This window comes from Streptopelia decaocto (genome assembly GCF_964273445.1).
Source record: "Streptopelia decaocto genome assembly, chromosome: 2".
Lineage (NCBI taxonomy): Eukaryota > Metazoa > Chordata > Aves > Columbiformes > Columbidae > Streptopelia > Streptopelia decaocto.
Window position 1 is genome coordinate 144613609 of NC_138655.1, and position 25546 is coordinate 144639154.

At 38.2% G+C, this 25546-nt stretch overlaps 1 protein-coding gene across 7 annotated transcripts in view; it reads left to right on the forward strand.

Moving 5' to 3' along the window:
- ARMC3 (armadillo repeat containing 3) overlaps positions 1–25546 on the forward strand; it is a 62594-nt gene that overhangs the window by 32860 nt on the left and 4188 nt on the right. For 5 of the 7 annotated variants that reach the window (XR_014183234.1, XM_082044501.1, XM_082044505.1 and 2 more), the window contains 8 exons: positions 8221–8470; positions 9443–9579; positions 13000–13168; positions 14062–14162; positions 15250–15345; positions 20492–20680; positions 23009–23171; positions 24669–24711. Coding sequence is in view for 6 of the 7 variants with exons in the window: in XM_082044501.1 (XP_081900627.1) it covers positions 8221–8470; positions 9443–9579; positions 13000–13168; positions 14062–14162; positions 15250–15345; positions 20492–20680; positions 23009–23171; positions 24669–24711 (1148 nt within the window). In the remaining variant the exon portion in view is untranslated. Of the gene's footprint in view, positions 1–8220; positions 8471–9442; positions 9580–12999; positions 13169–14061; positions 14163–15249; positions 15346–20491; positions 20681–23008; positions 23172–24668; positions 25002–25546 lie in introns of those variants that run through there. The other 2 variants (XM_082044504.1, XM_082044506.1) reach the window with 2 other exon arrangements.

Here is a 25546-nt window from a genome sequence, read left to right on the forward strand (position 1 = left end):
GGGATGTCTGGCAGGTGCGAAACATTTCCCAGCAAACTGTTCGTTTTTTCTCTTAGAGTTGGGAAGGTGTGGCTATGTGGAAAAGTCCCTCTATAGACTCAGACAGTGTAACTGCACTTTGTTCCCAGTACAGCTCTTCTTTCACAAGAAAAATAGTGCTGTGCATTTTCCTATTTGTTTGTTTTTAAACTCTGTTGCCTATCAGGGCTTATATTGAAGACAGAGACGAATACAGAGCATTCATTTCTATCAAACACAAATCTCATGTCACACACCCTAAGGTGCATGAGAACCTAATTGCATCCAAAATAGGTTCAAACAGAAAACAGAACACTCCTAAACTGAGATAACGGTAACTATATAGAAGTTCTACCCCAGTTAGATATAGCAAAATCTTTTGGGCTGTTTGTACTCTCCTACCTTCAAAGCCTTGCAGTATGATCGCTATTAATCTTAGCTGTAGAAGGCTGGAATTTCACTCAGAGCAAGTGTATTGTCACCTGTAGCTCACTGCCATAGGGTTCTCTGGGATCAGGGAAAACTCTTTTCTCTCTGTATGGAGACTCCTAAGCCTGGGAGAGAAAACTGAGTTTTATGTAGCAGAACAAATAACATGTTTTCTCTTGAGTGTGTATACCTACAATGACATTCAGTGAAATGCACTGAGATGAATTATACTTTTTATGAATTAAAAATGGCAAGAGTTTTATTTTACATTTTAGTAAATTTCTGACAAATGTATTGGTGCTTTTATATGCAAATTTTCTTCGTAGCTTATTTCTCAAATGCAAAGGATTTAAGTGTATGTTTTAACCTACTTTAGTATAATGTGAAATTATTTATTTTCAGTGTGTATTGCAGGTTTATGGCCGATCATGCAAACTGAATTCTGTCCTGCTGTGAATTTAACCTGTGCACTGACTGTGGTGTGTTGTCTACTTGGACTGTCATACTACAAGGGAGTAAAAATAAGCTTTCACAAGTAACTTTAAACCTTTTGACTTGCAACCTCAGTAATTTTATCTTAACACAGTAGTGTATGTGTCCTTTTTAGAGATTTAACTTTAAGGGAGAAAAATAAAAGCATAAGTTTCTCCACTCTGAATCATCATAAGGGCTTGAACCTTTAGCAAGGCAAAACGGATTGCTGCCATTTGAGATGAGTTCTAAGTTGTACAGAAAAGACTTATCCCGAAGTGAAAGATTGGGTCAAGTTTTACAGTCCAAGCACTATTTGTAGAGAGGCTGACTTGGCCCAGCTTTTTTGTCCTTCCTCAGCTGGTGCTTCCAAAGATGAAGAGGAGCCCCTGTGTTCTTGGTCCCTGGGTTTGAGTGAGTTGTTGTGGGGATCCTGCTTTGGCTCTTCCTTTCCTTCCACTGCACCTCCGTGAAGGCTGCTCTGGCAACTCCAGAATATCCCCCCCTTATTTTGCTTTTGTAACAATATGGATTCCAGACTTTCAATGCTTGTGCTGAGTTATTGATTTTTGCATGCACTACTTCTTGTATTAGAAAAAAGAGAGATAGGGGGATAGTGTCTTTTTCATGAACTTCTCATGACTGAAGATACTTGGGGTCTGTAAAGGAAAAAAAGGGTTTCTATTGCTGAATTTCACGCCTTTCTCATAATAGTCGAGTATCAGAAATTCTTGATAAAGTTTGCAAATAGTATTATAATTGAAAAGCTTAGATATCATGCATAGGTCGTTCATTACCAGTGCCCCTGTAATATTTGAAACTAGGAATACTACAGTTTTAGAATGGAGATTTATGTAACTTTGTCAGAGTTTAATGACAGACGTTAGAAGATCTCTGTGTATTGCTAAATGAGAGTCAGGTATTACCGTCTCAGCTAACCCAGACAGTTTAAGGTTTTATTGCTTCCAGACCGTCAGGTTTATTGAGTTTGGAATTTGTTGATGTTTTAACAAGATACTTGTCATTAAGAAATTGGAATAGAGGGTTCAGTTCTTTAAATGAAAAATGAATATGGTTTGTTGATATTGTCAATATTTTTATTGTAGAACAAAGGGGCCCCAGGGTCTCTTGTGCTAGATTCCCTTACTCAGAATAAACATACTGACTTTAATTTTGCTTGTATCATGAAGAAAACAGAATACTAGTCTTTAAATAAAATACAAGTGACTATATACAAATAAATTGCTTTTCAAAATAATTAAATCACAAAGTAAAATTTTTCATAAATGCAGAAGATATTTATTGGATGTGATTATTCTGATGGCATAACAAAGCAAATGAATAATACTAATACATTCAAGGGATACAAAGGAAGATATTTCTTGAGGTTTTTCAAACTTCTGATTATTATATTTCTCAGTCAGAAATTACATAATAAATCTGGATCAAAAATGCCTTGTGTGAAAAAAAAGTCGTGCGATTTAACGCAGATAAAGTTGATTTTTAAAAATGTGTGTGTAATTAGATGCATAATTCTTATGCATAATTTACATGCAATTATGTATGAAAATGAGATATACACAGGCATAAATGGCTAGCTAAGCACCTCACACACAATCACAGTGATTTTGCACAGAAATTAAACATGCAATTGCAAATACATTTGGAAAATGAAGCCCATAAGGAGTCCAATGGCCTTTATGAAGAGGAAAAAAATTGAATTTCTTCTGAGCAGAAATTGTCTTAAATCCTCAGTCAGAAGTGGGGCAGACCATTGAAGTGAATAAAAATATAATTTAGTATAAACCTGTTTATGTACAGCTGTGGTAGAAGAAGCAAAACCAAACCTACTTTACCATTTTTATGAGGTGCCAATCTCACTACTGTATATTAAGCGCAATCCAGAGTACGCAGTGGTGTGAAGCTGCAACGCTGCCCGTCCCCTCTGCCTCCCCTCCACGGAGGTTGCTTGGGTGAGGGCTCGGGGTGGCAGGCTCAGGGGTTTCTGTCAGCTCTTTGAACACTGGTAGTTGTTTTCTCTGTTCTGCTGAAGCTTCTCTTCAGGAGGCAAAGCTGGCTGGACCATTCCCTGCGCACTAAGGAAGTAAATAATCCGTCATCTTCCTTGTCATGGCCAGGAGGCTTGGTCAGGAAACAGAGTTATTATTATGCTTGATGTGATGCCAACAAAGAGGTGGTTCTTCCCCTGGGGAGCTTACAGTCCTAAAAATAAAAAACAAACATGACAGAGCTTTGGTCCAGTTTTTACTGATGATTGTGTTCACAACACTCTACCAATGTCTGAACTTTCCTATTGCAGCCCAGACAACTAAAACAGTGAAATATTTAGTTCAGTGAAATTCATCTGCACCTCCGAAGTTACTGTTTAAAAATAAGTTTGTATTGTGAAACTTTTGGCAATGATTTTATTGTCAACTTTTAATTTCGTTTTCCAGTAAAAAGCCATTTGTTTTTTTCAAACTCCCATTATTTATTCTTTGAGTCCTGAGTGATCTTCCAGAGAATTTTAAATAAAATTTCTTAATAACCTGTTACAATGTATATTTAAAAGTAATAATTTAAATTAAATATTTATTATCTGACCCTTTAATGTTTGCCTTTCCATTGATACCTGAGAAAAATATTTTAGCTATTCTACAGTAATTTGAATTCAGAATTTTGTAATCAGAATTTTACTGTTTCATTACAGGGCATGGTTAAGGTCATTAGGGTACCTGAACCATCTATACCCTGGTTAAGGTAAATGCCTAACCCTGTTAGATTAGGCCCTCTAATGATCAAAACCATGTGCTTATAAATAATAAAATTTGAATTATTTTTACTTTGATTTGAGCTCTATAATTTCTAAACCTATCTTCCCCATTTTTTTTCTTGTTTGTTTGTAATTCAGATAGCTTCCACTTTTCAAAAAAACATGGTGACGTGGCAGAGGCAACATCCTTTTTTTCCCCTTTTCATTGTTTTCTTTCATCTTTTCACTCCATTATTAGGGAATTTGATGTATTTTGAATCTTTACACACCATGGAGGAAAAAAAGCTGTGGATCTATGTAATTGACTCCTTTTCCACATCAAGAGGTGTATACTTTTTTTCACCTAAACCAAGGCTCCATTTTTCCTTGTGGATACAGTCCCGCAGTGGGAGCAGTGATAAAGCCACTGTCTCAGGGGGACGTGTCTGAAGCAGGATGGGTTCTGGAGGCAGGGAGAGGGGCTAGTGCCGATCTACATCAGGCAGAGACAATGCTGGTAAAAACTTATTCATCTGACTTCTCTTGTAATAAAAAACTGCACAGTGCATATGTCTGCCCAAGATGGAAGGCAAGGAGGACCGTCATACTTAGATCTTAGTGTTGTAGTATTTCAGCACCTTAAACTCCTAAGCATATTCATTCTTTCAGCTCCCTGCTGAGGTCAGGCACTGCTGGCTCTTTAACAGCTGGGGCCCCGTGGCCCAAGGTGACAGCGTTATTTCTGTGTTTTCCACAAGGCTGTGGGGTAGGATTGAGCTGAACTATGGATTCCTCATTCTTCCTTCTTCCCTCATAACCTCTCCTGTATGTGTTGCCCTCAGGTTTTTACACCCTCTTAAAATCTTATTCTCAAAGGTATTGGTTACCCTCAACTCATTACCTGCTGTTGTTACCTCTAACATGAATTCTTTCTGCCTTGTGATCCATTGGGCTACTTGATTAAACCATACTCATGAAACTGTGATTCAAAATGAATCTGCACAGGAATAGAACACAGGATTGAAATAAATATGCATGATCTTCTAAATCAGTGGTTCTCAACCTTTTCAAAGTTGAGTGGCACTTGAGAAAATTGGCTGTGCTCTGTACCTCGCCGAGGTCACCTCCGAATGCACGAGGAGCTGTCACCTTGCTCTTTTGTCAAGTACTTGTGTACTTGCTGGCTTTATGGAAATCATAGTAAATCTGCTTGTAATATGATTGACTACGTCATTCAGTTCCATGTATCATACTATAATCAGTCTGTTAGGGACTGTATGTTTATTAGAATTTCCTACAGGACAATACATATGTTACTGGGTATAATATAGGAATATTAAGTCCTATACTTACTGCAGAAGTATCGGTTATAATACGCCTGTGAGATTCACTGATACTTTCATGGGCAGTGGATCTGTCCCATAAATCCTGGAATTTCTGTGTATCCATTGTACAGGAAAAACTCTTTGATTTTTATTTTTTTTCATGACTAAGGTATGTATGTATATCGTGTGTAATGCTGTAAATCTGATAGCTTATGGACATGCCTCACTGTCCATGGCTGTGTGCATGTATGGTGAGTCTCTCCCACACTTTGCCAGCAGGTACATCACGTCATTGTTACACATACTATGAATGTGATGTTTTCCGGAAAGCTGGTGGTACATGTGGTGTGCAGCTGATCCTTACATGTGCAACCAAGATGTCCAGGATTTCTTCATATACAGCAGCGTGGATAGAGCTACAGCATTCCTGAAGCTGGAAATCTGGATAAAATTTTCATGGGGAAGAAAAGACAATATTAACCAGAGAACCTAGAAATACAGTGGCATTACCTAAGTAAAAAAACTAACCAAACAAAAACAAACTAGCAAAAATCCCCCAACAACCAAACAAAACATTTTCAGCTTGTCTTCATCTGATCAAAGAGGGAAGGGGAGGGAGGACACTCAGGGGGAAATCCAGCTAATTGAAGACACTCTGAGGAGCGCGGTGCAGGACACCTGAAAACATGGCGTTCACTTCTGAACAGAGACTAAGTGCTTGCATTAAAGTTATTGGTGCTCCAGGAGGATTAATTAGCCAACACCAAACTGGCCCTACACCTTTATGCTGCACCCAAGCTAATAACGCCACTCACCATCAGTCCCTGGGTTGCTGCCTTTTCCGTGTGTTTCCAAACCCGGGGCTGGGGCCTACCTGCCAGCCTTCCTTACACCCCCGCTGCAGCACTGCCTGTGAGCTGCCAGCACCTTCCAGATGAGGCAGAGACCAGACTAACAACTCCTGTCAGCCTCTGCTGATTCATTCTGGGTATGCTTCGTAGTATCTGCATTCACCTCTCTCAAAATGTGGTTTGAAGATACCTGCACTAAGGCCAGTTCACGGTAGGATTGGGCTCGTGTTGCCCATGTGATGGGGTTATGTAGCACAGGTTGACATGTATTCTGCTTTCTGTCCTGTCTGCATAAAGGCATTCCTGAGGTTTTTTGGTTTTATCAATGCCTTGACAGGCTTTGATAGCATAACTGTTTCTCGTATATGTAATACTCCTTAGCTTGTGTTTATTTTGTAACTGTGAAAGTTACCAAAAGGTTAGTTTGATTTTTGGTAAGACACTGTTATAGTAAAACTAAGATTTTTGCATCCAGATTTATCTTATTAATGTGTTGACTGAAATTTTGCGAAACTTACAAAAGATGTACAATCTTCTGTTGTTGAGTGCCTAAATATGCTCATATAGAGGTAGGAGATTTTGTTATGTTTTCGATATAAACGAAATGTACTAAAAGGGGGTATAAAAAGCAGTTGCAAGGAAAATTCAAATTGCCATCTGTGCATTTTCATTGCTAACAATATTGCCAACTTTTGTTTAACAAACAGAGCAGATAGTAAATTGGGCATATGCCTCAAATCATTTGATCAGATTTTATACACAAACTCGGAAGACAATTCCATTTTTATAGTGTGGTGGTTTATAATGACATTGGAAAAATACCACTGAAGTTATTTTAAGATGATATAGACATAAGATGATATAGACAAAGAAATGAGTTCCCATTGTTTAGTAGAAAGGAAAGTTTTGGCAAGAAGGTTGACAAAACTCTTAAGTTATGAAATATCTGATGGCATTTGAAGAATATAAACTACATTTGTATCAATAGAGTCTTTTGCCTGTGGCAAAGAAACCAAAGATTACATAATAAGATGTTAACCCAGGCACGTATGCATTTTCGGATTTGTCAGTGTGTGGTAGTTCCTCCTCAGCCAGGCCAGGTTCTCTCTTAAGGGTCTGCATCAGTTGTAGTCAAGCATTTACTATCACTATAAGCCATGTCACCATCTGCTTTCAAATATATTCTTTATCCCAGATATTAAATATGAAGTTGACTTTTTCTTTTAAAAGTGAGTGCTGGAAGCAAAATAGCAGTCTTCAGAGGAAGGGCTTGTAGGCCAGTTCCTTCTGCTGTGACTGAGATGTTGGCCCACCTGACTATTAGTTTTGCAGCACATCAGATTTAAGTCATTTGCAAATGTGTCCTCTAACAGTGCAGCTGCCTGTACCTTTTGCTATCTCCTGCCTGAACTCACTATTCCCTAACTAGTGCTTCTTCAACTGTTATTTCTTGGCTGGTCTCCAACCTAAATCTATTAAATAATCCTTCAAAAAATCCCAACAATATTCCTCAATTTCATTTGCAAACAGGTTGTTTTTCGGGTCTAGCTCAGAACTTGGCCAGCCCAGCATTTGTCCCAGCACTGCTGAGGGAAAGCACCCTTCCAAGTCCTGGCTGCAGTGATTGTCTGGGAGCAGAGGGAATATTTAAACTGGATTTGCTGCTGACAGACTAGTTGATGTGGAACCACAGTTGTAGCCAGCCCTGAACTTTATGCTGATGTGTCTGTTGTACTCCTGCTGTCTAAACTAGTGTGTATAAAGCCAGCACAATAATCTCTGCATTGCCCTGAACTGCACCATGTACACCTACTCTGTAAGAATGGCAGAAACTTGCCCTACTGTGTTTATGCCACCTAAGTATCTGATCACAGAAATTAAGGGAGACAGCACAAAGAACAACAATGTGATATTCCAGCCACTATAATCCTCATTAGAAATAGTGCTGGACTGATTATGGGGAGAGGTGATAAAACTCTGCAGACGCATTTGCCTGGAACTAAAGATTCAGGAATTCTGCATTTTTTAAAAGATGCAAGATTTCGTTCACTTGTTCAAAACCTCAGAAAGAATCCAAGTCCTAATAAGCTGAAGAATCCAGAAGTTTGTGATGGTTTGTCTACTTAGGTTACGCCTCGTGAGCTTCACACTGTGGGATAAATATAGTTAACACATCGGAAAGAGGGATGTCACAGTTCCATTTTACATTTCGGTTGCATGCTTTAGAATATAAACATTCTTGCAATTTTTTGCAGGTAAGCAATATTTGCTATTATTGAAATGTAATACTAATTTAGTTGGCAAATATAACAAACTAAGAAGAAAAAATGCCCGAATTAACAGAGATTTCTTTTTTTCTTGTTCATTTTGCTAGTGCTGTTGCTGAGGCTGAAGGAATCAAGCCATTAGTAAATACCCTGAATGCTCAGAGAGATCAAGCTGTTGCTAATGCTGCCTCGGTGCTAACAAATCTGGCCACACAAGAGCTGTTCCGCATAACTATCCAGGGCTGTGGTGTTATGAGTGCACTTGCAGAACCCTTGCGCTCGACCAACAGCCAAGTGCAAAGCAAAGCAGCATTTGCTGTGGCTGCATTTGGTTGTGATGCTGATGCAAGAACTGAGGTAAAAGTCTTCTTCGAGGTTGTGGTTGTTTGTAACATTTCTAGATCCTGATTGTTTGCATTCTGCTTACCTAGGATCTTTGTATTTTGTGTATGAGCATTAAACATTGTTTCTTTCAGTTGCAACTGTCGGCTCTATTTTGAAGATGAGAACTTCTGTCCTCTCTATTTTCCCTCATTGTTGTTCTGTCGCCCACTTTCAAGGCCTGAACACTAATGTCTGACCTTGATTTGTAAGATACTGGATGTGCAGAGAGTAAATGTAATTTAAACAAAACTCAAAATATAGTTAATCCCTTGACCAGGGCATCCAATGAGTCGCACTTTCCTCTGTTTATCAATGGTCATATTATTTTCTTTTCGTAAACAAGGATGATACTATGTGCCTTCACACATTCATAAGCTGGGGATTCCTCATGGGTCAGGGCTGTTAATTAGGACATGAATAACGGGCGTAGATAATTAATCTACACCTCTTTCAGTGTCCTTAAAACGTTTTTCTCTTCAAAAATCCAAATGAGCAGTATTTCCTCCAGTGTGTATAGGAAAGATACTGTAGCACACAAGAGAATAGGATGTTAATGAGATTGTCATACATACAGTACAATACAAATTCAAATACATTGTGATGTAAATTAGTTGCTAAGAGGCAACAGAACACAGAAAAAAGTGGTGTAACTTCTGTGGCAGGCTTGGGCTGCATAGCCTCTTCAGTTTCCACACCACAATCCCTTAACCTCAAAGCAAGGCAGAGCCAAAAGGGGTGTGTGCCTGGAACCCCTCTGAAGTTCCCTTCAGCCCCAGCCTCTGCAGAGGTCACAGAGCAGAGAATCCCCACCACTGGCCATTCCGCCAGCACAGCACAGCTTGTCTGTGAGACTTGAATGTTTTGGAACACGAATTTCACAGGCTGTCCTTGCAGGGACAGATGAAATATGTAAGTAGCAATGTCTTCTTCTGGTTTTTTTTATAGCTAAGAAATGCAGGTGGACTGCAACCCCTCGTTGAACTGCTGCATTCTAAGAATGCAGAAGTCAGAAGAAATGCCTGTTTGGCTGTTAAGGTCTGTGCAAGTGATGAAGTAACTGCTGTTGAACTATGCAGGCTGGGGTGAGTAGAAATAGTATTAAGGGGCAGAGGGAACATTTTGATGAGAGAACTCTTATTAAAAGTTCATCTTTACATATTTATAGCAGAGTAACAAGTGAAGCTGTACTTTTTGGTAAGCAGAAACTACTTTTCCACCACAGATATTACAGATGAAATGGTATTGAATTAAGTAACAGAAGTCTTAAGAAAAAATGCAAGCCTGAAGAGACAACTGTCTGGAATTATAAAAACGTTTATTTTTTCTGTGACTGAATTAGGCTTTATATTGAAGATGCACTTACATCAGCCAAAATTACAACTGCAGTGCCCCATACATATGAAACTGAAATGAAGGATTCAGGCTAAGTTCAATATACAGTAAATTACGCTTATTACACACAGGCTACGTTCCAATAAACTGCAGATGTGCCGAAGTTTTACGTAAAAGATGCTCCATTTTAGTCCTTCCTAGAATCTCCAAGTTCCATATATTAATATCTGAATTACAAAAGTAGTTTTAGGTTATATGAATTGTGGCACAGGATTCCTTACACAGGGTGACTGTTTTAGTTATTAGATTAAAATATATGTAATTGCCCTGCTCCCTCTGCTGGACGCTTCTCTGATTACTGCACCGATACTTAAAAACCATCTGTGAGGGGATTCTGCAAAGTGAGAATCTCAGAAATTTAGGTCTGGAGCGGACCTCAAAGGTGAGGTTATCCCTCTACCCACTGTAAGACTGAATCAGGTACACTGACATGTTTTTGCTTGTTAAATGTAACTACCATTTCTGAAGGGGTTTCACAATTTTCCAGTGCTGAAGTAACCTTACAATTAGAAGGGGGGTTTGAGTTCTAAATATCCCTTACAGCCAATCAATTCAACTACATGTTGTCTTACTTTCAGTGGGATTGAATAATGACCTTTTTATAGCAATTTGAGTTTAACTTATTGAATTTTCTCACATTCCACATCCCTCTCTCAGTTTCCTTTCCATGACAAAGTAGAAACATTAAACTTATTTTTGTATTGAAATCTTTGCTTCATTTTGTCACACGTTTCTGAATTTCTCTCATTTATTTGTGCCCTTTTGAAGAGCTGTCTTCCAGCCTGGATGAGGTACTTCAGCAGAGGTCATACCACCATCAGATAAAGCTCAGTAATTTCTTTCTGTATCTTGCATATAGCACTGTTCTTATTTAATCCCTTCTTTGTTACAGTATCGGAGTAGGACTATAATTTATGTGTCCTTCCAGTTTGACAGCGTATTATTGATAATAATACATTAAGCATAGTTTTTCAACCAGTCAGGCACTACTTCATGTTATTTTCATGCAGATCATATTTCCTTGACTTACTCATGAGTATTCAAATAGGAATATGTGAAAAGACTTATTAAAGTGAAAACATATCTCAAAGTCAACTAGTATCTCACATCTACTTCTTAGTGCCTATACATTAAGTCAGTTACCCTATCACAGAAAGGATTAGATTGGGTTTACACGATTTATTCTTGACAAATACATAATGGTTATTTCTTACCCTCTTATCTCTTGTTGCTTGCAAACTGATTGTTTAACAATTCGATACGGTGTCCTTTGGATACTGGAATTTCGCTGAATTATCTCTATTATTTCCTTGTTACTCATTTTTCAAATCTAGATACTCTCTTAGTCCTTCTCCACTCTTCTGGCACCTAGCCTGTCCTCCCTGAATTTCCAAATATAATTATAAATAGTTCAGAGATTGCTTTTGCCGATTTGTAGAGTAGTGTAAGGTAGGTCTCCTCAGGCATTGATAGCTTTGTCTCCTCAAAGTTATTCTAGACATGTTAAGCCTACTGTTTCCACCTCCTTGTTAGTATTACTGCCAGGCATCTGCTTGCAACCTTTTTATGAAAACTGAAGCAAAAAAGGCATCAGACACTTCAGTCTTTTCTGTGCCATCTGTTATGAGTTTTCTTCCCACATTGAGCAATAGGCCTATATTTTCCTCTCTGACTTGCAGCATATGAAACATTTATTTTTGTTTCAGTCCCTGAATAGTTGTATCTCACTTTGCCTGTGGGTCCTTCGTTTTTTTTCCGTTACTTTTTTTCGTTGTTGGAAGCGTCAGTGTTTCCATTTCTATGTGAGTCCTTTTTTGGCTTTTGGGTCTTCAAAGAATTTTTGTAGCAGCCATATTTATCGCTTTTTGGCTTGTCATTTGTGCCATTGTGCCTCTAATGTCATCTGTCTTCAACACTGCTGTACTCATTAGGCTTTTCCTACTCATTTTCTCCTTTAAAATTCTTCCCTGCATTACTTGCAGGTTACCTGACTTTCTTGCAGTTTGCTGTGTGACAAATAGCCTGTACTGCTCTTCCACTATTTTCTCCCATTGCTCTCTTCTCAAAGAGCAGGTTGTCATTTGCCCTGCCTGAAAAACTTGCTCTCTGGAATCCATCTGACATACCTTCAGAAGTCTACATTGTAAATGTCCACAGCTGAGGCTCCCTGTGTAGTTCACAGAGAGAAATGGGCAGTCTAAATGTGGAGTTCATTATATATATATATAAAATTGATTCCTTAGAATGCAAGGAATGTCTGCATGTGTGTATAGATACACACAGATATGAATTTGAATATATACACACACACACATTAATGTATCTCTTTTTTCCAAAACTGCACTATGTTATGGTCTCTTGATTCACAGAATCACAGAATCACAGAATGGTTAAGGATTCAGCTTCCTTTATCTTCTTAGTAGCCTTTTCCTAAGCTACTCAGGTCAGATGTTACCAGTACATGGGTTTCAGCACCAAAACCAGCTTAAGGAATGAATTCCTGTCTTCCTGTTTCCCCACAATTATTTGTTTCTACCTCCATGCCACAAAGTCCTGCCAGTCCAGTGGTGCTGACACGACTCTGCTCGTGTTGCCATCCTCATCTGTGTTTTGCAATCTCTGCCCAAACACAGTGACAGTCCTAAACCAGAGGGATTCACACACTGCATCATGCACAACTGGAGCCTGCAAATTGCAATGCAAGTTGGAGATGGGAAGAGTGAGAGAGAGGGTCCCTGAACTCTGTCATATGGTCAGCTCTGAACATTATTCCTTTTACTCTATTTTACATCTCTCTTATTCTGATAAAAGATTAGAGCATCCTGTTTTTTCTGATAAAAGGTTGGGGCACCCTGTTAGCATTTCCGTATGTAACTGTTTCACTGCCTAAAGGAATTGCTTTTGCTTTTGAGTATTGCAAGGTGTTTTCCTCGCCCAGAGAAAGAATTCTGTGCAGCACAGCCAGCTCCTTGCTGGCCCAGAGGGCACCAGGCCAGCACTTGGAAATGAATCTGTCTTGGCCTTGACAATGCTGAAAACTAACTCTGAAGTGTGTCATGACAATTAATTGGTATTTAATTATGAATTAGCCTTTTTCTTATTTTTAACAGCGCTTTAGACATCCTAGAAGAAATTAATCTATCAATATGGCGCAGAAATAACTTCAGTGAAGCTGCTCTGCAAAAACTGTTTGATAACAATCTTTCCCAAAAGTACAGCCAGAGGGGTTATTTATCATCAAGTAATATAATTACTGATGGATTCTATGATTGTGGTCAGGTAAGCTACTTTAAATAAATTAATCAACTGAGAAAGTTTAAAATTTTCATCTTGATTTCAAAAAAGTAAGAGTACTATAGCAAAAGCCTGAATCTGGCTACATGAAATACTTTATTTTCTTGTCCTGAAGTTTCCCATCTTTTACTCTAATTTCTTTTTATTATCTTTCTGCATGGCTGAGATTTCATCATCTTCATGCTATTCCCCAGTTGTGATCTTCTTCCCAATCCCATGTAAGCTGTGCAGCTCCTAGTTCCTTTCCAGATCCTTTCTCAGACCTTAGTTCCGGTCTCTTTTGCTGCAGTATACGTAATACTAACCTAACACTGAATGACCTGTGGGCTTTTTATTTGTTTGCTTTTACGTAAAGAAGTAGAGAGTTCGTGTTTTCACCTTGGTCATGATCTGTTCTCTCACAAAGCACTGTTTATGTATAAAGACTCCACTCTGTATCACTTGTTAATGCTGTGTTCAGTTTAAATCCAAGAAGGACTTTTCAAAATGCCCAAATGAATTAGAAATACCAGTCTTATAGAAAATCATTAAAATACCTGCTCCTAAACCACTTGGTTGCTTTTAAAAATTCTATCCTATCTTGTAAAGTCTCCAGAGTCAGGAACACTTCCTTATTCTAGAACTGTTTGGAATGACACAGTAACAATAATTACAAATTAAATTATTTATAAACAATCTTTTATAAGAAAATTGATGAAGAAAATGCAAATTAAGAGGAAACAAATTTCACATTTTGAATGGCTTTATAGGTTCTTATGTCAGTCTTCTGTTAAAGATTAGGAATTTTATATTACTCTTGAGATATCTTTTAAATATATTTATTCTCTTCAACTTTAACTGATCAGAACACTTTATTGTTTATTCTAATTTCCTTGTAGATAAAACCTGGAGTGAAATTTTTGTCTTTGGAGGAACTGAGTATGCAAGAGCTTACTGACCGCCGGGCCATAATCTTCATTAATGCTAAACCACGAGAAGAGTGAGTCGTGTTTGATCTACCAACAGTTATTGCAATAGCTCATGTTTTCCATTGTTTCCACTGTTTGCAGTACAAAGTACTGCATACACATACACATATATAAAATAGAGACATCTCAGTATAGTGCTTCCTGTCCTAGAAGGCAAGAATTTTATGCTTTCTAAAATAAGAATTTGGAAAATAAATTCTTTTTCCCTCTCGGCAGAAAAGATTTATTCAGTTGATTTGCTTTTTTTTTTTTTTTTAATTTAGCCATTAAGACTTATTCATTTAACACCCTTTGATTCCTGGCAGTGGGTCACCTGGTGTTTTATTGGTTATAACAAAGCTTGTCATTTGCCATAATAATTATGTCATCTAAGCTGAATGTCAGCATGCGACAATGAAACCTGTGATTTGATTATGTTCTTGTACAGGCAAATGCAGGGAATTTTTAACACAACATCCCAAGAGGCAAGACAAAGCCAAGCATCAAGCTTTCAGTCTTGATAAAGAACCTGTGTCCATTCCTTCTCTTTAAGTTGAAGCCAGCCTAACAAATCTTCTTAGATTTGAATGCAGGAAGTTGGTATTGGGCTTGTTTAACTGGGAGTAATTTCCTGTAAACAGTCTCGCAGATCAAAGAATGCTCTACCAATATTTTGCAAGTCCAAAACCTTGTTCTCTGTCAACACATCACATATTGGGTTTACATTATCATTAGCTTCCCTTTTAAGCTTGCATATGACGCCATAAGTATGTCTGAGAATATCTATGACAAATTAAAGTTCCATGCTCTTTGTTGATTCCTGGAGTTGTCTTTAACTATCAGGTTTTCTTCCTTTGACTTTGATACAGCTTCTTGCCTTTGTACCTCAGCAGCAGTCTTACTCCCCAATTCCTTTTGTGTCCTTCATTTGGTGTACAATGCTTCATTTTTGATCCCTGAATCAGTATCCAGTTTATTAGTGCTTATGTTATTTCATCCACTTATGTACTTCCTATGAATATATTTACTGTCCTTTAAAATCAGAACTCTATTTTCATAGCTCAAGATGCAAATACTATCTGTGCAAATAATACGCAAAAATATCTTGTTCTGTTTCAGTGTCCTTGCAGTAGAGGAAAAGGCACAAGATTCGTCTTATGAGCAGACTCCTTTGTCACCTGCTCTTTCAAGAAAAAGCAGTAGAGAAAAAACAAGGTATGGTCTTAAGATTTACTTGCCAATGTTGTTGTGGCTCTCTAACATTAGAAAGAGAATTCTGATTGGAAATAGTTATAGAAAAATTCATACCAGAGTATAAATGCTTAAATACATTGTTAAGCATGTTTTCAGAGTCTTTCTTCTACCTCCTAATTGCAGTAATCTTCCTTTATCTATCTTAGTAATTATTTGTCTTCCTTCCTCATGCTGTATTTGAACATCTCCCGTTTATTTTGCCGTTTTCCTTTCAGCATCCCTAGGAGGCAGTGAAATGCTGTTATTTTACAGCTTGACAACCACAAAACAGGGAAATTAGCATAGAAGTTCCTTCTCAGCTTAGAACTTGGACAAAAAGTTCCTACACTGCCTACATTCATCCTTATTCCTAGATTAAATTTCTTCCAGTGAAATTCCATAGATTACTAAAAGCTGAGAAGAGTGTGCTCAGAACTGTCCCAGTTTTGACAGCAACAGACAAAAATTCATTGCTCTTCAGGGCTCCCTCTCATCCACCGCACACCCTAGGTACAGTCCTGCAGTTTGTTCTGTAGAACTGATCTGGTGGGCATGTCTGCCTGTATCAAATAGGTCAGAATCTCTGACCTTGTTGTGGGAAATTAATTTCCCTCTTTTACAGAAAGAGGATCTGAGCCTGTCCCTCCCACCTGCAGATGGCTGACCACATGATATTTGGGGTTTAGCTATCTCATTCTGGTTCATTGTAGCTGTTTGCTAATGAAGAAGCATAACAAACAGAATTTTCTACTTGAGCTGTTAGAGCACTTACCTGAGAGAGTCAAGACCACAGTTCTAGTCCTTGTCTCGATAACATTTAATATAAAATGCTTAACTTTTAGATTTTGCCTGTGGAAGAAAACTGAACCATGGTCTACCAAGTGAACCACTAACTCCATATGTAAAACAGTAACACAATCACAACCACAACAGTGCCTTTCAGAGAGGCAGGCATACATGCCTAGTTCCAGTGGAATGTTCAGGATCCCAAAACCAGTCCAAATAGAACTTCCTCACCATCAACAGGTTGATGTCTAGTCCTTGATAGGAATGTGATGTAACCTACAACTCTCCTTGGCTTTTCAGTTAGCTAACTTAGTGAGCTGACCATTTATGATGCTGGTTTCTGTGGGTCCCAGTGCTGACTTCCTAATTTTCCCAATTTTATGGTATAGGGGCCTTAGGCCATACCTCAGAGCTGTTAGTCCTAGTCAGTTATGGGCATTACAAAATGCTAAGTGCTGCAGGGTTTGAAAAAAGGGAGCGGTGGAGTGTCTGTTATAGGAACTGAGGTACTATGTTTGCAATATTTAGCTTGGAGCTCGTCCATCGACTATGATATGCTACCGTCTCTACAAGCATTTTATTGATAGAGATAATGGTTGATTTCGTAGACTGCTTATATGTTTCTGTGTATGTATGTATATCTGTGTGCTTGAGATGAAATCAAGAGAAAATTGGACCCTGCTTTGTGATCTCAATAGTTCAGTGGTATCTCCAACAGAGGAAAAGCAGGAGTTACCTGGACAACAGTCTTCACTGAGCAAAAGGAGCACTAGAGAAAATGGCTTAAGGCATTACACTTTGAATTGTATGTGTATCAGTTTGTTTAGAACTGACATGCAGATGGTAGACAGACAGTAGCTACTCACTATGAGGGCTGAGGTTCTGACTTAAATCAGGACCTGAATTGTGAACTAAGTTTGTCCAAAAGTTATTGACTTACAAGGCAGATAATTACATTTGACTAGCTATTTGGACTGCAAGCACTTCTGGAATTCAGCTTAAATCATTTTGTAGTAGATTCCTGAAATGGATCTTATGAATCGCATTGTGGAAGGTTCCTCTTTCGGGGTGCAAAAGAGTAGATGCTGCATCTTGAGTATCTTACCAGGCCTATTCCAGCTTCTGCTCATTTACCAGGTCCTCCCAACGCCCATCATGCTCTGGTCACGATCTACCATACATACGCCAGTTTGCTCAAAGGGAGCAGGAGGCAGGAGCCCCAGTCAAGTTTGCTCTTCACCAGTGGGGGATTCCTTCATCTTAGATGTTCTAGAGTCATAGGCCATGTTGCATCGTCTCAAGCAGTTGTGCAGAGCTTACAGACCTGTTCTGACAAGATAACGTAATAACCCTTGGAGAGTTGCTTTTTAATGAAATTTATGTGAATTAACACAGTAAATTACTGCTCTGTTAGCAACCGTAACACTTTCAGAATGCAGAAAAGATTCTTTAGGAAAAAACAAATACCTGGCTCAATATCCCACAGTAAACTCGCAGGGATACAAAGACTTCTTTCTTCAAGTATGAAATAATTGCTTTTGAATGTCATGATCAAGTTGTATGATTTATAACCCCATTGTCATTCATTCTGAATCCATAATTCATACATCATTATTATTATTAATTTGTGAGATATATGGGAGTTATTTGAAGGTCAGTATCTGACTCCAAGTCTCAAACATGCTTAGACTTTTTCCTACAGTTTTTTTTTCCTTTGATCATATGTTTCTGTTCATCATTATTTTGCAAAGTACTACTGAACACAGTTTAAAGCCATTGTTTTGAAAAAGTGATACTACTGTATATAAACCATAGTTGAAAGCTAAGAGAAAGGGCAGTTGTAATTGTCTGCTGGAAGTGTTTGAATTAGATGTAGAGGAAGTGCCTAGTTGATAGCTTGACATGTATTTGCATAGACAGATAGCAACATTTTTGATCAAACAGTTGCATATCTGATGTACACATTGACTGAGCTAAAAGATAATATTTAATGTAGACTGATAAATGTGCATTTATTCCATGCTATGTTCCAGTACAGCAGTTAAGGAAGTACTTTCCAATGCTTCTTTTCTAAATACAGCCAAGGCATTAAGCTATACAGAAAAGGAAAGAAAATAGGTGTCATGGCTGTGTTTTGGTGGTAGGATATTGTATTGGTTGCCTTCTCCCTCACACTGACTCCCTGGTGACCCATTGGACTTCTGTACTGAAGTTGCAACAGGAATCGGGAACAACTTGGAAACTATTAACTGCCATGAGTTCTCCTTTGCAGTGTTCCCTTGGGTTTGCATCAAGTATGTCTCACAAGTGGTAAGACAGCTTTGGGAAAGGGGAGTGATTCCCATTGATAAGTAAGATGGGGATAAAAAAGAGGATAGGAAAAAAAAGATAGTAGAACTCTACTGCAATGGTTACTGATTATTTTATAGCACTGAGCCGTAGGACAGCAACTCCACAGTTCCTTATGAGGTAAGTATTAGACAGACGTGGTGAACTGAAGAATTGAGGACCAGGGTAGAGACAGGTGTGGAAGACCACCTTCCATCAGCCTTTCCACCAGGGAACAGAGCATAGTCATAGCTCGGAGAAATAAGCAGAAGAAAACAAACAAACCATTGTTCAAACCTTTTCTTCTCAGGTCTTTCTGAAAACTGGAAAGAAGGAGAATAAGAGCGCCTCAAGAGCACTGGGTAGATAGGAAAAGGGAACAAATTCTCTGCTATAGCACTATAATTCAGCAGTGCAATTTTTATAGGGAAAAGAAAGTACTGAGAGAATAGAAAGGAAGAGCGGTGGGCAAAGAGAAAAAATGCAAGTAACAAGAATTATACCATTTGTGGAAACTGTTGTTATGAAAACACTAAATCATAACTGTATAAATGGAGAAGTAGGTAGCTGTTTAATCTAGCATTGTAAGGTCCCCTGGCTATAGTTGAATAGAATCTTATTAGATAAAGAAAACTGTTTGCCTGCTTTTTTCAAGTATAAGTGTAATTAATAACCAGAACAGTTTATTTAAGAGGGTGGTGAATTTTCTATAATTGGAAGATTAAATCTTAATTGGTTATCCTTCTAAAAAATGTGCATTACGAAATCTATGAAAAGGGCTTTTTGTGAATATGATAAATCTCAATAGGTAAAAGTTTGCAAAGTATTCTGAAGACAAATTGCTTGAATTAGACTACTGATAATGGTATATGCCCTTCTGCTTTGTCTAATGCCTTCCATCTTAAGAGTGCTGGTCATTGTAAAATTTTAAGAATAATTTGAAAAGCATACAATAATGACAGTGTTACCCAGACTCCTGTGCTCTAGTAGTCCTTTTTTCCTCTTTTATCCTTCCAAGAATGACAGAAGTATTATGGACGTAAAAAGGAAAAAAAAAAAAAAAAAGACAGACCTGTTAAACAAAGAAAAGAAATTTTGTCATATTTCACATTAGAATTATTCAGGATCTATGCTGAAAAAATACTTGATGTTTACAAAACACAAGTTCCATGTGCTCCCACAAAGGAAAAATCCTAAGCCTTCTGAGTGTATAGGTCTTAATAATGCCTCTGGTAAGATACTGATTTTATAGTTGCTGCATCACTCGTGCAATGCACAGTATTCTAGCTAAGGAGAACAAGAATTCCAGTTATACCTCTGCTAGGTGCTTGTGGTGCCTGTTCAGGATCACAGTCATTTTTCAGATTCTGAACATTAGTGAAAAATGTTGCCTGTGCAATGAAAAAAATCATCAAAACCACATCTGTTATAAAATCTTTGTCTGACAAACCATATTGTAGTTTGTATAATGCTTGAAGTACATGGATTTGCAATGGCAGAGACTACTGCTTGGCATGTCCTGACAAGATTTCAGCCATGCTCTTGTTCCTTTATTTGAAGTCCAGATCTGTGTTGAGTAAAAACTCATGGGACTTCACGATTTTTAATTCATGACCACATGAAACAAACCGTAATTGACTAAAAGTGTTTCGTATGTACTCTCTTAAAAACTTGTTATTATTATGTAGCTGTACATAGGTGTCTTCTCCCCTAGATAATCCATATATGGGAAAAGCATATCAGAGCCACAAACAAGCATACAATGAGAATTTACAGGAATATTAATATGGAGCTAGTGACTTTTGGTTCCTAACCATCTCCTGAGGACAAGTTCCACAAATATTTTCTACAGCTTTGTAGATTTTGGACTATCAGTTGTCATAAGAAATGATTTCCCCTATCTTTCCCTCTGAATCAGTTTGTCTAAATTTTCCTGTTGGAGAACTACTGTGTTCAAATTTGGACTTTAGAGATTACAGTATTCTAAATAAGTGTGTATTGTTTTCGTTGTAAGGAGAGGGAAAGGAAAAAAAGAAGAAGAAAAAATGAAAGAAGTTACTGAGATTATGTCTAAAGTCCAGGATCTAGGAAATTCACATTGGCTACCACCACCTGACTTCATTTTACTGGATTACATTAATGATGCTTCTAAAGCAATTCTACCACTAACTACTACCCGGGAACAGGTTGTGGCTCTTGCACAGTGAGTACTGAATTGTATCTCCATAAATAAGGCAAATAAGTTGAATTGGTAAAACAACGGTTTTCTCATTAAAGAACAACTTCTCCAAGTTTGTTCTTTTTCCCATCCTTAATTGGAATCCAAATCAGCTTTGGTCCAGAATTTTGACTTAATTTTAAATTTTAAGCTTCTTTTTTCTAATTTTGTTGTAATTAGTTTAATTTTTTAAAGAATAAAGTGTCACTTGCAATCAAAGGGTAAAAAAATATCATTTGGAAAACAATCATATGGACAATTTGAATTTTTTTCACATTTCTATATCTATACTGATCCTTTGCAATGAACACATTAACTGCAGACAGCATCTGTTTCAAGGAACAACGGAGACCCAGGTCCTGCAAAGCCTAAATGCACAAGCTAAACTCCAGCCTAGTACTGAGATTATTGCAATTTATATGTATCAGGTCTGCTCTTTCTCTTAGAGTCTCTCTTGCCTAGTTGGTTTGGAAACCCCTTGGGACAGAAACTCTCTCCTATTTTGTCTTCCTATAGAGCCAAAACCACAAGACATTTTTCTAGTGTTGCTTTTGGGTGCTACTGTAGTTAACATCCTGATGATTTAATAGTGCCAGAATATTGCAACGGTGCCTGGGCAGACTGTCGTTATCAATGTGTCATTCATTAGTTACACTGACAATGCAGCCTGGGCACCAATCACTGTCATCTCCAAGCAGTGTGTCTGCTTTCATCTTCCCCTGGGTTTCACCTTTCCTACCTCAGCAGTTTCCTGGCTACCTCCTGAATCTGGAGAGCTCGGCGTCAGGTCCCGCTGATCTCACAAAATTTGTTTCTTCTACTAACTCTCATTTTTTAATGAAGTGGTCTGATGTGGTATGAGGAATGACTTTTCTGTCAATTGCAAAATTTGACAGGACAGATATTCGTCCTTAACTATCCAGCTGTATATAAATCATGCTGCCTTCCTCGAGGTGGAATCCATAAAATGCTCTTTCAAATCCACTCTTCAAACACACCAGTGAAATACTTGCAGGCACATAACCCGGCAAAATAATCATGGGAAATATCAGTGGAAGGTTTTCTGTGGGTATTTTTTATGTGTACATTCCATTTTAAGCATCTGCCTGAGCAGCGTGTGTTGCATAGGAAGGGGAGGAGAAGGCAGCCTGAGCGGAGCTCCTGCTGTGCTCACAGGTCAGGGGCTGAGCAGACGAGGCAACCAGCAACCGTGCTGGCTCTCTTCTTTCAGACAAATGCAGCACATCCTCATTTGCACAAGCATGGTGAGCACACAGGCTCAAGCAGCTTTGCTCTCTTCACTGAGGCCTGGCTAGAGGCACAAGCAGCACAAGTGACTGCTTGGAGCCCCTCAATTCTTCATGCTTACCCAGTAATTCCCAACTTCAAGCCGCCATGTCCAGCCTGCTCAGCGCTAACTCCCTGTGCCCAGGCTATTGCATCCTGCACCTCCTCAGGCCCCGGGTTTTGACAAATATGGCCTTTGAGGTTGCCTTGCACGTACTGTGAGGACAGAAACTATTCACAGTTACTGCAGAGGAGGTGATGCGGTTTTAACTCCCTGTCTGATGCAGTGGCTTGTGATTCCCATGTCAGCTTTGCAACACCTTGTCAGAGGGAGAGCCCTCAGTAATACTTGTGCCTTTGGCTGAGGACACTGTGGGAAGCAAAGGTGTTTATGCACAGGGGCTGTGCATAGAAGAGGTGAAGATGTGTGTAAGAGGAGGTGGGGACTCACCCATCAGGAATCGGTCCTGTGCCTGCAGTCACCCAAAAGACAACCTTTTGGCAACGTTTGCACAGATTGTGAGTTCTGATCTTCTCATTTGTTGACTGAGCCATTCTTTTTAATGGATAAATACACACCCCCCACCTCCCAAATACTGGCTTCAATATAAGAAAGCACATGTAGCGGTTAAGTAGCCTTTCTGGATATAGTTGCTTTCTGATGTTGGGATCATTACCTATATTCTCGTGCCTTTATTATTATGTCAAACAAATGGTAGGGCGTAATCTGTTGCCTGTAAAGGCAGACACTAGCTTCTGAACTACTTCCTCAGTAATTACACCATTATTGATGATTTCCACTGAGGACTTTATGCCTATACTAGACCTCTCCAGGATCTCCGCTGACAGCTGTTGGACTTTGGTTTAGGTCTCTGACAAATTAAAAAAACAAAGCAAACGTAGCAAAAGTGTTGAAGTCTTATATGTCATTTAATTACTGCTTGTATATATCTCATTTTGATATATTTTTGTGATAAACACAATAGGAATTATAGAGGTAATTGATCCCAGTATATATTGGAACAGGTTTGTTGCAAACAAGATGGGTGGCTCAATTGAAAGAGACAAACTACATGACTTCAACTGGGAACTTCACATAAGCGAAATAGAATTTGAACTGAAATGCAACATTGTTCCTATCGGGAAAGTCAAAAAAGGGACATTCTACCACAGGGCCTTACTTTTCAAGGTACATTAACATTTATTTTACAACATAACATTACTGATGTTAAATGGACATTATAAACAAAAGTATACTTGCATCAGCATAATATAATATTTATACTATTGTAAAATATTTTGTATACATTTAAGTCCTTTTGTACTGGCAAAGCTGATTTCCCCATGAATGAAAGCCAGCATTATTTCTTTCTATAAACATTCTTGTTGTCATTAAATTGTCTTAAGTGATATCAGCAGAATACTTGATAAATGGCAAAGAGCCAATACATTTGATTTGGAGTCAAAACATTTTACATTTTCTGCAAACTGTAAAATACTGAATTATGCAGCTTGCTTTTTTTTCCATGCTGCAAATGTAAACTTGTTGGGACAATTTTTATTCTATATCTATCCAGTATTCTATGACAGGGTATGACAGCTTTTATGGTCTAGTTTCATAGACTGGGAAGATTGATTTCTTCTGTCTCCATGTGAAGAGCTACCGGTGCAGCCTGTTTATCTGTGCCGTCCTTTTTCCTTGGTTTTTGGGTAGCTGGGCTCCTCTCCTTGGATGGAAAGGAAAAGAGAAGCAAGGGTCTAGCACATTAAGCAGGAAAGACCTAGGAAATGGTACATAGGAAAAAGAGCACAATCCTAAATTTATGGTGTCTGTGGGGAGGGAAATTCCTGACATATTTTATAGAGGTTTGAGAATGTGAATTGTGCTGAAGCAGTACTGATGTTCCCTTATCCTCTGCTGTCCTAAGAAACCTGTGTAGGCACAGATCATCTCTCTTAAAGCTACAACAGTCTAAGCAATAGATATCATTGTCCATTTGTAACAAGTTACAAATCTTTCAGGATTTCATTCCTTCACAGCAGATGCATTCTGAGAAAGCAGGTTTGTAGCTGGAAACCATTATATGTCTGTTGGAGACAGCACAGAGGAAAGGCAGGTGTTTCATCTAGCAGACGCTTGCCTCGCATTTCATTGCTCCCCACATTTGCAGCGCTGAAAAGCAAGGCGTGTGCTTTGGAGTGAAACAGCAGTGCTAAACTTACACTGATAAAAATGTTGTGTTTTTACATTTAACATTTCATACTGGCTATATGTGTGCAATGTACCTGCACCTCATTGCTTGAATAGATGGTTCTTCAAAATGTTTTTCAGAAATAAGGCTCCCAACTATAAAAACCGTTGCTGGGTACTGTGGATGTTGCACTTCATTTGAGATCCAAAGGACTGCCTGATAAACAAATATATCAGTGTCTGAAAAGAGTTAAAATGAATATTTTTTTATGTTGTGCATAGAATATGGTAGAAATAACATTTAAAAGCCTACGCTTTTTAAGCAGAAGCAATAATGAAGATTTGCAGTTTGGAACACTTTAGGCATTTACACAGACTGTCTCAGGAAAGCTCTTGGCCTTTCCGATATTTGCTTTCTTTTTAAGTGTCTCTTGGCCTTGCTGTACACTACAGAAACTACATGTATTGACTGTGATTAACTCCTTTCCTTTTCAGGTGATAGCAGACAGAATTGGCATTGGCTGTAGTTTAGTTCGTGGTGAGTATAACAGAGCTTGGAATGAAGTTGAACTGGTGGATGACTCTCCTCAAGGAATAGCTGGGCTTCTGCTTCCTCCTCAAGAGTATATTGTAGATCTCATGTTTGAGCCAGGCTTTTTGATGAAACAAGGAAGTGCAGAGGCAGATCAGTACAAACATATTTAATCATCTTACAAACTTTGCCAAAATAACTATTTTAAAGATGTTTGCAGTACAAATACTTATGAAACATAAGGAGTTTCAGGTCCAGCTATCAAAAAGAGGCATATCTGGTATGTTGTCCTGAACATTTTATTAAACATATTTTAGGTATCCAGTGCTTTAAAATTTTGTTAATTTTTTGTACTATTTAAAGACTAAGCTGTAAAACTACAGATTAAAATTTGGCAGATCAATAATATTTGGTATGTGATTATTAAATAGGTTTAAATTATTTCCAAAATACAGTATTTTTTACTATGTTCCTTAAAGTCCCATGCACATTTACAGAAATTTTATGTCCATGAACCAAGAAAATGTGACATTATGAATCAAATGTGACAAATGGTGAATTAACAAGTCACCTAAAAACAACTGGGCAGTCTTTTGTGTGAAATAGTCCAAGAACTGAGAATTAGAAGAACTGAGATAACGGTATACTTTCAGCCTCTATAGAAAACATACAGTTTACTTTTCTTGGAATTGGCAGAGTTAATAATTACAGATAATAACATACTCTGGATGAAAGTAAACACTGTTTGTCCTGGCACAGGGAAGACAGATGATTGATAAGTTATTGCTTGGAATCTGCCTTTAAATTCTCTATTATTCACCTGAAGATAAAATGGACTCTG